Here is a 14,327-nt window from a genome sequence, read left to right on the forward strand (position 1 = left end):
AAAAGATAAATAATAACAAGTAAAATTTATATAAAGCTTTAAAAGCTCTCAACAAAACACCTACATGTATCTTCATATAAAATTTGCTTCATATAAGTAAATTTTTTCATAAAACTATTGCTATTGAAATAAAACTTAAATGATGAAAATGCTAAGTACAATGTAGCACCAGGATTCAGGATTTCTGTTTGTAATGTGTAATATCACAGTCCATACTGTCTGTATTGAGTCTCCATTCATCACTGCGTCACGTGTGATTGTGGACCACGAGCCTCAGAGTCTCCAGCTGGACAATAAGTCCGATCAGACAGAAGATAGCCATCACAGACAGACATAGGACGGGGTCCCTCAGGCGACTGCGCAGGTAGGAAGAGGTCATCAACATGACCACCACCTGCTTACCTATAAATACACATAGTTCATATACTGAAACATTCACAGACAGTTTATTTTGGTAAAAGTTATCTATTTACAGGGCCAATATTTTATCACAATGATAAATTTTTCACAATTTTTCACCTTTAGAGCATTATAATTGACATTAAGTAGTTACTATTATTGTTGGTCATTCTCTGTATGATCTTCTGTCTCTGTTTAGTGGCTACACAGTGTATTTCTTTAGCATTATCAGTTGTTACATCTAGGAAGTAATTTTGCAGTCCAAGGTATTTTTCTGCTGTTGTCTGAAACAGTGTTTCAATAATCATGCACATTCAAAATAAGTGAAAATCAAAAAGCATAGACCATGAAAATCAAAAAGCATAGACCTCTGTATTATTTCAATCTGTAAATACTCACTAATGTTGTGCACCACATAGCTTTGAGTTTCTTGACATTCCAAAAGATGAGGCGAATAGCGGTGAGATGATATACAACCATTGTGGCAAGAATGATGATGTTACAGATGTTTATAGACAGGTCCTCACAGTAACAGGCAAGCTAAAATAAAAGGTCCTCAGTAATAGTTAAGAATAAATGTAAAGGTCCTCACATTGATGGTGAAGGTTAAATATAAAAATCCTCACAGTAACAGGCAAGCTTAAAATTAAAAGTCCTCACAGTTACCAACAAACTAAACTATTAAGTTCCTCAAAGTAATGGTTGGGTAAATAAATAAATAATAGGCTTTCACAGTAACAGGTATGGTAAAATAAAGACCCTCAGAGTAACGGACCAACTAAAATACAAAAATCCTCAGTAATAATCAAGGTAAAATACAAAGATCCTCAAAGTAATTGTGAAGATTAAATATAAAGGTTCTCACAGGTACAAGCAACCCAAAATGTAATGGTCCTCACAGCAATGGACAAGCTAAAATATGAAAGTACTCTTAGAAACAGGCAAGCTAAAATATTAAAAGCCTCATGAAAACAAATAAGTTAAAATACAAAAATCCTCAATAATAGTCAAGCTAAATTATGAAGATCCTCACAGTAACAGGCATGCTAAATTACAAGTTAAAATACAAAAGTCCTCGGTAATAGTCTAGCTAAAATACAAAAATCATCAGTAATAGTCAAGCTAAAATATAAAGACCCTCACAGTAACAGGCAAGCTAAAATATGAAAGGCCTCACAATAACAGAAAAGTTAAAATACAAAAGTCCTCAGTAATAGTCTAGCTAAAATACAAAAGTCCCCAGTAATAGTCAAGCTAAAATATAAAGGCTCTCACAGTAACAGACAAGCTAAAATAGAAAGGTCCTCACAGTAGCAGGCAAGCTATAATATCAAGGTCCTCACAGTAACAGGCAAGCTAAAATATCAAGGTCCTCACATTAACAGGCAAGCTAAAAGATCAAGGTCCTCACAGTAACAGGCAAGCTAAAATATCAAGGTCCTCACAGTAACAGGCAAGCAATAATATCAAGGTCCTCACAGTAACAGGCAAGCTAAAATGTCAAGGTCCTCACAGTAACAGGCATGCTAAAATATCAAGGTCTTCACAGTAACAGGCAAGGTAAAATATCAAGGTCCTCTCAGTAACAGGCAAGCTAAAATATCAAGGTCCTCTCAGTAACAGGCAAGCTAAAATATCAAGGTCCTCACAGTAACAGGCAAGCTAAAATATCAAGGTCCTCACAGTAACAGGCAAGCTAAAATAGAAAAGTCCTCACAGTAACAGGCAAGCTAAAATAGAAAGGTCTTCACAGTAACAGGCAAGCTAAAATGGAAAGGTCCTCACAGTAACAGGCAAGCTAAAATGGAAAGGTCCTCACAGTAACAGGCAAGCTAAAATATCAAGGTCCTCACAGTAACAGGCAAGCTAAAATAGAAAGGTCCTCACAGTAACAGGCAAGCTAAAATAGAAAGGTCCTCACAGTAACAGGTAAGCTAAAATAGAAAGGTCCTCACAGTAATAGGCAAGCTAAAATGTAAGGGTCTTCACAGAAAAAGACAAGCTTAAATGTAAAGGTCTTCAAAGAAACAGGCAGGTTTAAATGTAAAGGTACTGTAATAACAATGTATGTCTTCAAAATTACATATGTTCCCAATCTTGGCCAATGTAATATCCAAACTTTAAAATAAAAATATTTATAAATAATTAGAAGCAGGCAAGTGTCAATGCAATTGCCCTTAAAGTAAAAATTATCTTTGCTGTAAGCAAGATAAAATACAAATGTCTATGGTGACAGACAAGCTTTCAACACCATTGTTTTCAAAGCACCCCCCCCCATACACACACCCTCTCACACAAACACCACCCTTCAGTTACTGTACAAATAGAAAATTGACACAGGAACAGACTATACCACAAAATGAAAGTTTTACTAATAATTATTTCATCTAATAAATTGGGTGCACAGAGAGATGTCTCCAGTATTACAAAAATACTTTTCTTATACCAAATTTAAAAAAATATTGAAAAATGCATTGTGAATAAAAATGTACCGTTTTTGATTTGAAAGCTTCAAACATCAGTACTAAAAATTAACAGTCGTAACCATTTTTATTACGCTTGTGGCCAGATATAACCCATGCATCATTGCATGTACCGGGGTACGTATATATTTGTCTTTGTTGATAAAGTTGTATCCTGTTACATTTTTACACAGCAATGATGTGCATCATTTACAAAATATTTATGAGTTCATTCTAAAATGTGATTGCTATCAATGCATTAATCACAACATTCTGAGACACAGCTTTTAAACTCGAGATGATTTTAATACACATGGTTCACAAAACACGTACACATAAGTCTAAAATTGCCAGACAGACAAGGGGAGCTTTGTTTTCAATTGGATCTTTTTCCTTCTCAAAAATATCTTATGATTTATGAAGTATCGCAAATCATATTATTTTTAAGTTTTCCTCGTAAATTGCTACTTGTCATAAGAAACGGGATCCTATTTAAAAAAAAAATAACCAAAATCAATTTTTGAACTTACAGGTATAGCGGTTATAGCGTAGATGAGCATAAAGTACCACACAAGGAGGGCTATGATATCCCCCCGGGAGTTGAACGAGCCCCCAAAGGGCAGCACTCGGTATACATTGTAACTCTCCTCTCCATTCACTTTCTTCAGAAAACTGATGTGACTCGCTAAGTAGTTGTGTGTGATGTACGGCCTGAAACAGAAATCAGTTTAATAAATGCTTCATGATAACATACCTATTTAAATTGTAACTTAATAACTGTGAATTACATTTCATTTTTTTTTTTTTGGTAAAACCAACCGAAAATTGAATTATTGTTAGTAAAATAAAAGGCAAGGAAATACATGTATATGCGAAAATATTTCGACAGTGTAAAGAATGAGTATCCATTGCTATTAGATCTTAATCCAATTTTCATATTTGCTTTTCTTGAATTATACAGACTAAACAGAAGTTTATTTGTTCTATCTATCATAAACTTCCATATGCACGTAGGCAGTCGGCAATATTTAAGGTTCAATAGACGAGAACAGAGCGTGGCTATTTAAATACATTCATTCTAATAAAAAAAAAGTTGTGAATAGAAAGGTAAATGATTCGTGTTTCTGAATTTATGGTCCAATAGCAACATTGCTGACCAGAAAGAGATATTATGTACAGCATTCCATTTATAAAGCGAGATACGAACTGAGAGAGAGTGATGGGGGGGGGTTTACCTCAACCCTCGTCATGCTTACCCCTCCCTGATGTTGTTGACCAGACCTTTGACCCTGAGTTCTAGACGATGACTCGGTCGTATCTGTTTTGTCTTCTCTTCATCCATGTTCACTTACATCATGATATTGTAGTGCTTATCATCTCTGCAAGATCGGGGTCTTGAAAAGAATGATACACTTATTCACTTAAAGTACAATTTTGTCTTTTCCTTGGAAGACTTCATAATGGTTGTTATACCCCCCGCTTGAAAAGCGGGAGGGTATATAGTAATCGTTAATTCCGTCCGTCCGTCCGTCTGTCCGTCCGTCCGTCCGTCTGTTACACTTATTAACTCCTCTCATACCACTGAATGAAATTTGATGAAACTTTCACAGAATCTTTATTACATATTTTGTGCACCTCCTATTTTACTTTTTTCACTTGGACTTTTTCACCAGTTATAACCTTCATAATGGTTGTTTTAATATACTGATGCATTTTTTTTATATACAGTCATGTAATAAAAGATTCAATGCTTGGCTAGAGAGAATTAATCTACAAGTTACTTTACACCCTTAGCCGACAGTTTGATACCCCGGTGTAGCGTGGGCAGAATTACAAAACAATTGCAATGAATGCTTTAGATATGAAATAACTTACGAAGTCCTGATTTCGGACACATTTAATTATAGATACCTAATCTCATTTACAGTTGCAATGGCACTTCCAAATTTTACGGTTCTTAAAAGAAACTTGAAAATAGCGCTTGTCATACCTGGGAATAAGGTTGGTTTAGCCACCATCTGGGTCAACAGGAATGTAACAACAAGCAAAAGGTATACATACAGCTGATTACAAGGACTTTAAAACGACAATATCCGTCCTAACTAGTCATCCGTATTATATCACCACAAGAGGCCGTGAAAACAAGATTGTATAGCAATCAATAATTGAGTAATTCTGAATGTACGCAACCACTTACGTATGTATAATAAGTATCTATTATAAGGGTGAATGAATAAGTAAGCTAAACACTCGTTTTGCCTTGTATTTGACGGTATCGACATTGAAATTTCATTGTCACGATTTCTCCGAAAATAGAAGATACGGATCTAGATTTTTTAATATTAAACCGAGGAAAAATGTACAAGTATATCAAAGGAAAACCATTTAAATCACCTGAAGCGTGGAGAACACGCAGCTCTTACCCCCCCCCCCCCCTCCTCTTTACACACACATTAAAAATGTATGTGTGGCTTGCAAAGAATACCAAAGAGATAAAATTAACAGAGAAATATCAAACTTACAGTATAGATATGGTGTTATTATGTTTTTAGTAAGAAAAAGTACGCCAAGTACGTGTGCTTTTCGGTATTTATTTTAAAGGTGCTTGGACACAGATTTGAAATAGATATTTTCTCAAATTTTCGGTTTAATGTCATGTTTGATATAACATTATGTCATGTTGATCTGAGATAGCATTTCGCACGGAAATATAAAAAACAATTTATTTTTATCTGGGAATAATTGAAACTGCGAATTTTGGAACACATTTGATTGATACACTTAATACACTCAAAATTCCATAAAACAAAACAAAATAGGAGCAGAGAAAACATGAACCTCCAAAAATTCAGAGGTGGGATCAGGTGCCATGGAGGCAGGGATGGGGTAATGGTAACGTGTAATGGTAATTGACTGTAATTAATTACAAATTTCGATGTAATTGAAAGTAATGTGTAATTGACCAAATTTTCAATTACAAGTAATGGTAATTTAATTAATTACTTTCCAAAAAGGCATGTAATTCACAATTACTTTTCAATTACATTCAATTACACTGGTTTTAAACAAACGAAAAATAGTCTCCTCTCCCTCAATTTCATAAACATTATTTATGAAAGGTTAATAACTTATATTTTGGACCAAAAATTTTAATAGTAAAATTTCTTGAAAAGAACTTCCCTTTTTATGTCAATTGTTGTTTAAATACAATGCCCCTTTTCATTAAAAAAAAAAACAAACAAACTTTTTAATCAAAAAATTCTTTGTAAAGTTTACAAATAAAATTCATATTTTAATTTTTTAATCAATATTAATCCATATGAAAATAAGAAGTCCAATGGCTTCTAATCATTTTGTTTGCCATATCTTCAGCTTGTGTTGGAAGTTATTAACAGGTGCTAATTAGTGTCTTGGGGTCATATACTTATTCCTAAATAAACATTTTTCACACCTTTGACTTTGTCTGTTGGTGTTTATATGGTGACTTTAAATTGTAGTTTGGCACAGAATAAGTCAAATACCCACATTTTGAGGTAAACCTATGATGTTGAAATAAGGAAATATAAAGGCAAATTAAAGCATCAAAAGTACATTTAGCATAAATTTATCACTTGTTTATGGGAAAGCTTAAAACTTATTCCAAAATTTAAACACATGAATTAAGGTAAAACCATCTGTAAACTTTCTACTTAGTCAGTATCTACATGTATGCATTTTTCTCACAAATACCCCAGTGGAAAGAATCTTCAGCATAACAGGAAAATCTTCAAATTAATCATATATTAGGTTAGGGGACACAGTATTTGAAAAATGTATGAAGCTTTTAATATTATTGTAAAAAAAATGTTGTAAAATAATCTATTATAAATGTAAAGGAATATACATGACTATTTACTTTTATACGTGTATTCTTGAATGTAATTTGTAATTTAATTAATTACATTTGCAAAGTAATTGTAATTCAATTAATTACATTTCAAAATCCATGTAATGGTAATGGTAATTTAATTGAAGGTTTTGGGAAAGTAATTGTAATTTAATTAATTACTTTCCGATGTAATTGACCCCATCCCTGCATGGAGGAGTGAGCATCCCCTGCCGACCGTTCACACCCGCAGTGTTTTTCAGTGTTCATCACAGCACAGACACTTGTTTCCGTAACAAATTTTGTAACAATGATAATAAAGTTGTTTTTTTTCTATCGGTTAAAAAATATATCACAGAAACAAGTGTCCGTGATTCAACAACAACCCAAAGGTCCACTGGCCACAATGCTCACCTGAGTTACTTTGGCCCTGCTATTTTTCATCTGAACACATCTGAACCTCAGGAGGTCATGATTTGAACAATAAAGAATCTACACTACCCTATGATGCTTCCCAATAAGTTACATTTCTGGCAGAGTGGTTCTTGAGGAGAAGATTTTTGAAAGATCTTTCTACATATTTCAATTTCTAACTTGGATTCCCTATTGTGCAACATCCTATCCTAGAGAGTCATTTTGTTTACAATTTAGAATCCACACTACCCAGGATGCTTCCACATAAATTTCGGCCTTTCTGGTCATATGGTTCTATATATCCCAATGTAAAACTTAGATTCCCTATAACGGCAACACCCTACCTACGAAGGTCATGATTGAGCAATTTAGAATCTACACTACCCTAGCATGCTTCCACATGTTTCATTTTTTTATGACCTAATGGTTCTTGAGAAAAAGATTTCCAAAGAATTTTTTCTATATATTTCAATGTATAACTTGCATTCCCTATTGTCACATTATACTTTCCTGAGTATTTCATAAACTCATTGTCAAATTCATTGCTTAAAGAGCAAAAGCCACTTAGGAGTTTTTTTGGCCCTGCGAATATCTGCATTAAGTTGAAGCTAGCTCTTTGACTTCAACTTAAAAGAAATTCAGCATATCAAATCTTGGCTTTTTTGAGTTTCTAACTCTTATTTAGCAAGACAACCTCTGTAACTTTTCTTTGCCTGTAAAGTGTCAAATACTGAATCAAAACTAAGTTTCTCAAATTTAATAAATATGTATAAAAATATCTGTTTAATGAAAAATAGTCAGAAGTTTTAACTAAGAATTTTGTTAATGATTACTATATTAATTTTGTTATTAATGTTTACATCTCTACAGATTCTCGACAGATGAGATGGTAGACATGAAAATGAAGTATAAATCACAGCTAGCTTGTCTATCACATTCTGATGATCTGAGCTTTAGGCTGAGTTCTGTGTCGGTAAGCATTCACAGCTTCTAAGGACTGTCTTATGACCTGAAACAGAAAGAAAATCCACAAATTAAGACACTAATACATAGAATATGTCAGACACCCCCTCCCCCCAAAATCTTCTCTTATCAACTAAATAATGGCAAAAGTAAATTATTCTTTAAGAGCATTCTTGATCAGGTGCCTGTTTTACAAAGAACTTACAAATAAGAACAAACTGTAAAATAAAATTATAAAATTTTTCAAATCAATGTAAAATAGAGTTTGAGCAGAATAAAATTTTGATCCTACCGTAATTAGGGGAGTATAATACGCACTTTTTTCCTAAAATAAATTTCTGTGAGAAAGGGATGCGTATTTTACATCACAATGGGATTTTGACAAGTTTTTCTTTCAGGTGCAGCGCGGCTATCATACGTACATACCGTAGTATTACCTAGAGACACATGCAATTTCTTTTGTTAATTGCCATATTTTAAACTTCGGAAAGTTATTGTTGGAAGGTATGCTTCTTATAAATGCCACTTTCATAATCTTTTTATGCCCAAATAACATGAAAAGGGAAGTTAAAAGTAATTTGAGCTGCATGTTGATAGTCTCCGAGGAGGCCGCCATTACCGATGTTATTTTTAGACGTTCACTCATAGCTATGTCACGTGCTTCCGGAATGAAAGTGCACATGCACCTTATCTGCCAGACAAAGTAATAAATCATTTTTTAATGAAATACAATAAAATAAATATTAATTTTAGGTTTAAAATAACTCAGTGATAATCTGCAACAATATTAACACCCCTCAATACGTCCCAATGAAAGGAAGCCAATGTTGTGACACACGTGCGCTGGTCAAATGATAATTACCTATTCAATTAATTGTCTACCGACTCCAAAGCAATGTTTTTACAGTTAGAGCACTGATTATTTACTGCCATGTTAATTGCTGTGATTATTTTCTTTGTTAAAAATTGGGGGTCGGTTTATGACCTTTCGTATGTTTGAGCATGGTGAGCATGTGTTGATTACGGCACTTAAACAATTAAACACTTGTTAAATGTAATTTTACCTTATCTTATACTTATCGGCCTCTTGTTTAAATAATTGAGAGTTGAGAAATGAAATATAAATTATGCTAAAACTTTTAATAAAAAGTGGTATCATTTAGAAAATAAGATATCCGCGAAGATTCAGAAGAGGAAAATCGTAGGCTTCTTAAAGGAATAAATACTTTGATGTTTCAATTTCGTTTCCTGATAAAATATTGTAAGATAATTTTAAGCATGATTATCTAGAACCAAAATTAAATATGACAACTGATAAAACTTTCGACAATATCTCTTGCTTTGTTAAAATAAAATTATTTCATCTAAGAATATGGCGACGCATAATTTTCAAAATCACCGTAACTATTCTTTAAAAAAAAATCTGTTAATACTTTTACGCAACATTATCTTGTGCTTTGTTGAAATAAATGAATAAATAATTTTCTCCAGATTGCCGAGATACGGAATGTCAGGATTAAGAGAAAGTTATAAAGTGTGTATTTTAAAAAAAAGTGTGTTCAGTAAATTTTTGACACCTAATCCTCGCGCCGATTTTCGTAACAAATTACCGTGATTTTCATAGTTCAGAACATCGCTTGGTAAATTTTTCTGTTGCGTATAATACATCCGAACTGCGTTTTTTCCCCCAGTTTCAGACTTTAAAAGGGGGGTGCGTATTTTACATCAATGCGTATTATACTCGGCCAAATACGGTAGTTGTAAGTTCTTTTGTAAAATTGACCCCAGTATATAAACGGATGCTGACCCTTCTTGTGTCCTGAGGCAGAACTATCCCATCATTCCACACTCTAGAGGCAGCGTAAAACGAGGAGCTCTCCATGTTTACTTTTTGTGAGATGCTTGATGTATCCAAATCTTTTATATTCTGCAAGAATAATTTTTCTATAACTAATTTTACCATTCTTTTATCAGTTTACCAATCTTTTGTGGAGAGGGAGGGGATCGAGATTAAGATTTTTGAAATGTTAAAATATTAAACTGAGTGGTCTTTACATCTCATAAGAAACAAAGACATAAACTGAATTCGTAACCTTACTTGAAAAAGTAAATATCAATTTCTAATTTGATTATCAAACTTGATATAATTCAAATAATTATATACATGTATATAAAAACAATATCTTGATAATTACAACAGCTTTAGCTTCCTCTATCAAGTCTTGTGTAAGTTTATCAGGATTCTCTACGCAGACAACAGCATTAGGCCAGCAAAACAGAAAGTTGGGACTCATACACCTGTTTGCCTGTGAAGTAAACAATCCCATGTTATTCATATGAAACGTTAAAGTCAACTTAACATACAGTGGAACATTTTTAAAAAATTTAATTTAGTCCTAATTCTGCAAAGCTTAGAAAATATCAGGCCCCAATTCTTTGCATTGGCATATAAAATATGTATTTAAAATGAAGAGCACTTGTTTTCACTTATAAATTATTTTACTCCATTTGGTAAACTGTATCACGCCCCTACCATGACAAAACTTGTTGGTCCAATGGCATTTCCAATGATGAAAGATATTACAGGAACATTGGCACAGCTAATGGCTGCTAGCATTTTGGCATGGGCCCTCAGCTGATTACCATACATTTCACCTGCATTAAAAAATATTTTTAAGGCATAGATAACCTTAGTAAACTGCTGTAATTAAAATTTACCGGGTATATTATTATTATTTTTTTTTTAAAATTTAATGTTTTGGTAATGCTACAACATATAATCAACTTCTAGCACCATGCATGTTACAAATACTTTTTTTTAATTTCACCTGAGGTTTGACTGTCTGATTTTTCCTGAGTATTCTGTAGAAATATCAGTGGTATGTCTCGTTCACAACAAAGCTGTACAAAGTGAGCTCCCTTGTCTGCAGAATGTTCAGAGAGGGAGCCATTGTTCCCCACAATTCCAACTAGACAACTAGTTAAAAAAAGTTATATTACAAATTGTGTATAAATCCTACAGATTTATCTCCCTTAACAAAAGACATCATAATTCAAAAAGAAGCCTTTTAAGTCTACTGCTTATTAAAGTTAATGAAAGAGTGCATTACCCATGAATATATCCAAATCCTGTGATTAATGAAGGACCAAACATTTTCTTAAACTCGCTAAATTTGCTTCCATCTGTGATTCTTGATATGACCTGGAAAATAACAAAATTATCTATAAATATTCAAATTTAAAAAAAAAAGCAAAATTTTGACAGCTCGAATGGAAAATTCAAACACACACCAGCAGTATTCTTTGGATAAAAAGTCTTACAAACATTGGAACTAATCTAAATAATTTTTACATTTTTGTGTTCCTCTATATTAACTTTTGGCCTATGTATTTTTTTTTTAAACATGAAAATGCAATGCAAGATCTAGTAGAATTAATGGTTACGTTTAACGACAGTCAGCAATTCTATAACAATATCTTGTTACCTGGTAAATATTTATGTTATTTTCTGGAGTGATAAGTCCTGGAATGTCATCAGCATCATACAATGGTGGTTCTGAATCAGATGTGCATGAATCATGGAAGGGGAGGGTCTCCGCAATATCTCGTCCCATCTCAAAGGCCTCAGGTTCATCCTTAGCAAAATAGTCGGTACAGCCACTCACACTGTCAAAGAACAACAACAGTGTGTTACACAGACAAAAAAGACTGTACAACCACTTACACTGTCAGAGAACAACAAAAGCATGATACACAGGCAAAAATATATATTTTTATTAAATTTGGGAAGATTTTGCTTTGATTGGATGGCTAAGAATATCAACAAAATTTAGTTTAACATTAGCTATAAAATTGACCAATCTTGTCAGAATTCAGCTGCTCATCTTTCAGGTGCCTGGACACCTAAGTGTTGAAAAAAAAAATGTTCAAATTAGAAGAATGATGATATATATCCTACTTAAAGGATCAGTGACTTGAAATTTGGCAAGTATTGAGTTAAAATGTGACTTTGTGTGAGGTACCTACAGATTACATACCTTTAAAATGATATTTCAGGTGTTTGATGAGAGAGGTCAGAGTTTATATTTATTTCTTAAATTATAGGGTTTTAAACTTCAGGGGGATAGTCCCTATGACCCGTGCACTAGTTATTCTTTCACAAGCAAAAAGGATCCAGAAAAAGAGAAAAGGCATTTTAAAATTTGTGAAAGAGATCTGTATGCAGATTTCAAAAGTAAAATCCTTCAGAATTACCTTAACTTTACCTCAAGTGTATAACCTGAGCTTCCTTTAATACCATACCTGTAGTGTAGTGTAGCCCCACCTAGCTCCTCAGCACTGATTACTTCTCCCACCTATAATACCATCCTGCAGTGTAGTGTAGCCCCTCCTAGCTTCTCAGCACTGATTACTGTAAATTATGTTTTATTCGCGAGAAGTTTATTTTTGTGTAATAAAGCGAGAAAGTGAGCTCGCGAAAATTTCTTTCTCACATATAATAGTATTGCTTGAGATTATATAGAGGCATAACAACAATTCGTGATAACTTTGTCTCGCTAATAAAGAATCAATGACTGTCTCGCGAAAATAAGGTGTCGCGAAAATTTAGTGATCTACAGTACTTCTCCAGCCTATAATACCATACCTGCAGTGTAGTGTAGCCCCTCCTAGCTCCTCAGCACTGATAACTTCACCAGCCTATAATACCATACCTGCAGTGTAGTGTAGCCCCTCCTAGCTCCTCAGCACTGATTACTTCTCCAGTAGCAGCCTTGACTAATGGGGGACCACCAAGGAAAATAGTTCCATGTTTGTGAATCATCACAGCTTCATCTGCCATTGTAGGTATGTATGCTCCCCCAGCTGTGCAATTTCCACAGACTATTGCTAACTAAATGTTACAAAATCATTTCAGTCAAGATACAAAAAACTTTAAAAGGAAATACAAACTTCAATTCAGGACATGAGCCCATGGACTAACTTGAGGTATTCCTTGTGAAGACATTACGGCTTCATTATAAAATGTTCTTCCTCCTGGTAGAAAAATCTCTGACTGGAAAATAAACAATATTTTATACTAATATTTCTTTTCCCTAGCTATTTTATTCCCAGTATCATATATTCTCTTAGTATTTTCTATCAATAAAACCTACCAAATGATTTTTTCTTTACAAATAAAATCTTGGTTTACCTGTAGAGGTAGGAATGCTCCACCTGACTCCACTACATAATAGGTAGGGAGGTGATTCTGCTCTGCTATTTCCTGTGCTCGTAATTGTTTCTTTAGAGCAACAGGATATATTGTTCCCCCTTTTACAGTAGCATCATTAGCTATGATCATGCACAATTTTCCATGGACTCTACCAATACCTAAAATATGTTAAAATTCTTATGACAAGCCTAAAAATTGAGCAGAGGTATCTTATATTTTAAATGCATTGATTTTTTTTCAGTTAGAGATTGATTTTTGTAAAACATATCAAAGCTATATATATATATATATATATATATATTTCCGACAAGTTTTTAAAAGTATAACTAACTTATAGGCAAATTTCATACCCGTTATTATTCCTGCACGAGGAACATCTCCATAAGGCATCCCAAGTCCTGCTGACAATGCCAATTCTAAAAAATCATTTACATCATCTAGAAGTAAACACAGTCTGTCTGCAACCAGCATTTTCTTTTGCTTCACAGTATGTCTTTCAACTGCTTTTTCTCCCCCTCCTGATTTTGCAAGCGCAACATGTTTAGAATAGTTTTCTAACAGCAGCTTGTATTTATTCCTGTTTCTTTCTGCATCAGCTACGTCAAGAGGGTTGTCCTCAATAATTTTGAAACTACTTTTAAACTTCTGAGAGCCGCTTAATGTTGTTACAGAAGCTCTGTGTGTCGACTCCAGTGTCACACTAAGAAAATATCTTTTTACAAATTTCAAATGAGAAACACGGATGGGCTTAAGCATTTTGAAACTGATATTTTCCTAATTTTACATTCCTAGGATCCTGACAGCGAGTCCTAATGGCCTATGCAGTGTACTCACAGCGAAAATATTAGTGGGGGTTGGACTTTGGTGTACTTTCACTTTGTCAATTTTAATAGATACGTCGAACTGAGTATGTATTGTTTTTTACCTACTTAAAAAATAATTTCATAACAAATATTTGAACAGCAAATAAATCTGAAAATTTGAAAATATTCCTAATATCTTAGCGTGTTCC

General features: G+C 33.6%; 2 protein-coding genes across 3 annotated transcripts; both read right to left on the minus strand.

Moving 5' to 3' along the window:
• Window positions 1-50: 50 nt before the first annotated feature.
• On the minus strand, window positions 51-5,004 carry LOC134271884 (uncharacterized). Of its 2 annotated transcripts, none has more exons than XM_062754116.1 (6): window positions 4,852-5,004; window positions 4,118-4,240; window positions 3,392-3,572; window positions 799-939; window positions 554-683; window positions 51-402 (listed from the first exon to the last, which is right to left on the minus strand). In XM_062754116.1, exons 2-6 carry the CDS (start codon window positions 4,201-4,203, stop codon window positions 248-250), a joined length of 693 nt encoding a protein of 230 aa, XP_062610100.1. In that variant the 5' UTR covers window positions 4,204-4,240; window positions 4,852-5,004; the 3' UTR covers window positions 51-247. The 2 variants fall into 2 exon arrangements, with proteins under 2 accessions (XP_062610100.1, XP_062610107.1); XM_062754123.1 differs by having other exon boundaries at window positions 4,118-4,255; window positions 4,852-4,968.
• A 2,878-nt stretch (window positions 5,005-7,882) lies between these two features.
• LOC134271929 (methylcrotonoyl-CoA carboxylase beta chain, mitochondrial-like) lies at window positions 7,883-14,165 on the minus strand. The gene is made up of 11 exons (XM_062754163.1): window positions 13,666-14,165; window positions 13,295-13,473; window positions 13,085-13,156; window positions 12,816-12,994; window positions 11,589-11,769; window positions 11,214-11,305; window positions 10,932-11,080; window positions 10,637-10,758; window positions 10,299-10,409; window positions 9,911-10,030; window positions 7,883-8,149 (listed from the first exon to the last, which is right to left on the minus strand). The coding sequence occupies exons 1-11, from the start codon at window positions 14,069-14,071 to the stop codon at window positions 8,072-8,074; spliced, it is 1,689 nt and encodes a 562-aa protein (XP_062610147.1). The 5' UTR covers window positions 14,072-14,165; the 3' UTR covers window positions 7,883-8,071.
• Window positions 14,166-14,327: the final 162 nt, after the last annotated feature.

The sequence above is a fragment of the Saccostrea cucullata genome, unplaced genomic scaffold (assembly GCF_032062105.1).
Source record: "Saccostrea cucullata isolate Sc308-1 unplaced genomic scaffold, CSIRO_AGI_Scuc_v1 ctg790, whole genome shotgun sequence".
Lineage (NCBI taxonomy): Eukaryota > Metazoa > Mollusca > Bivalvia > Ostreida > Ostreidae > Saccostrea > Saccostrea cuccullata.

Coding starts and splice junctions, on each gene's coding strand:
- LOC134271884 (XM_062754116.1), bottom strand. CDS start 4,203: ATGGATGAAGAGAAGACAAAACAGATACGACCGAGTCATCGTCTAGAA. Junction 3,573..4,117: donor GTCAACAACATCAGGGAGGG/GTAAGCATGACG, acceptor TTTCTGTTTCAG/GCCGTACATCACACACAACT. Junction 684..798: donor CTATGTGGTGCACAACATTA/GTGAGTATTTAC, acceptor ACACTGTTTCAG/ACAACAGCAGAAAAATACCT.
- LOC134271929 (XM_062754163.1), bottom strand. CDS start 14,071: ATGCTTAAGCCCATCCGTGTTTCTCATTTGAAATTTGTAAAAAGATAT. Junction 11,770..12,815: donor GGGGCTACACTACACTGCAG/GTATGGTATTAT, acceptor GTTCTTTGACAG/TGTGAGTGGCTGTACCGACT. Junction 10,410..10,636: donor GACCAACAAGTTTTGTCATG/GTAGGGGCGTGA, acceptor TTTACTTCACAG/GCAAACAGGTGTATGAGTCC.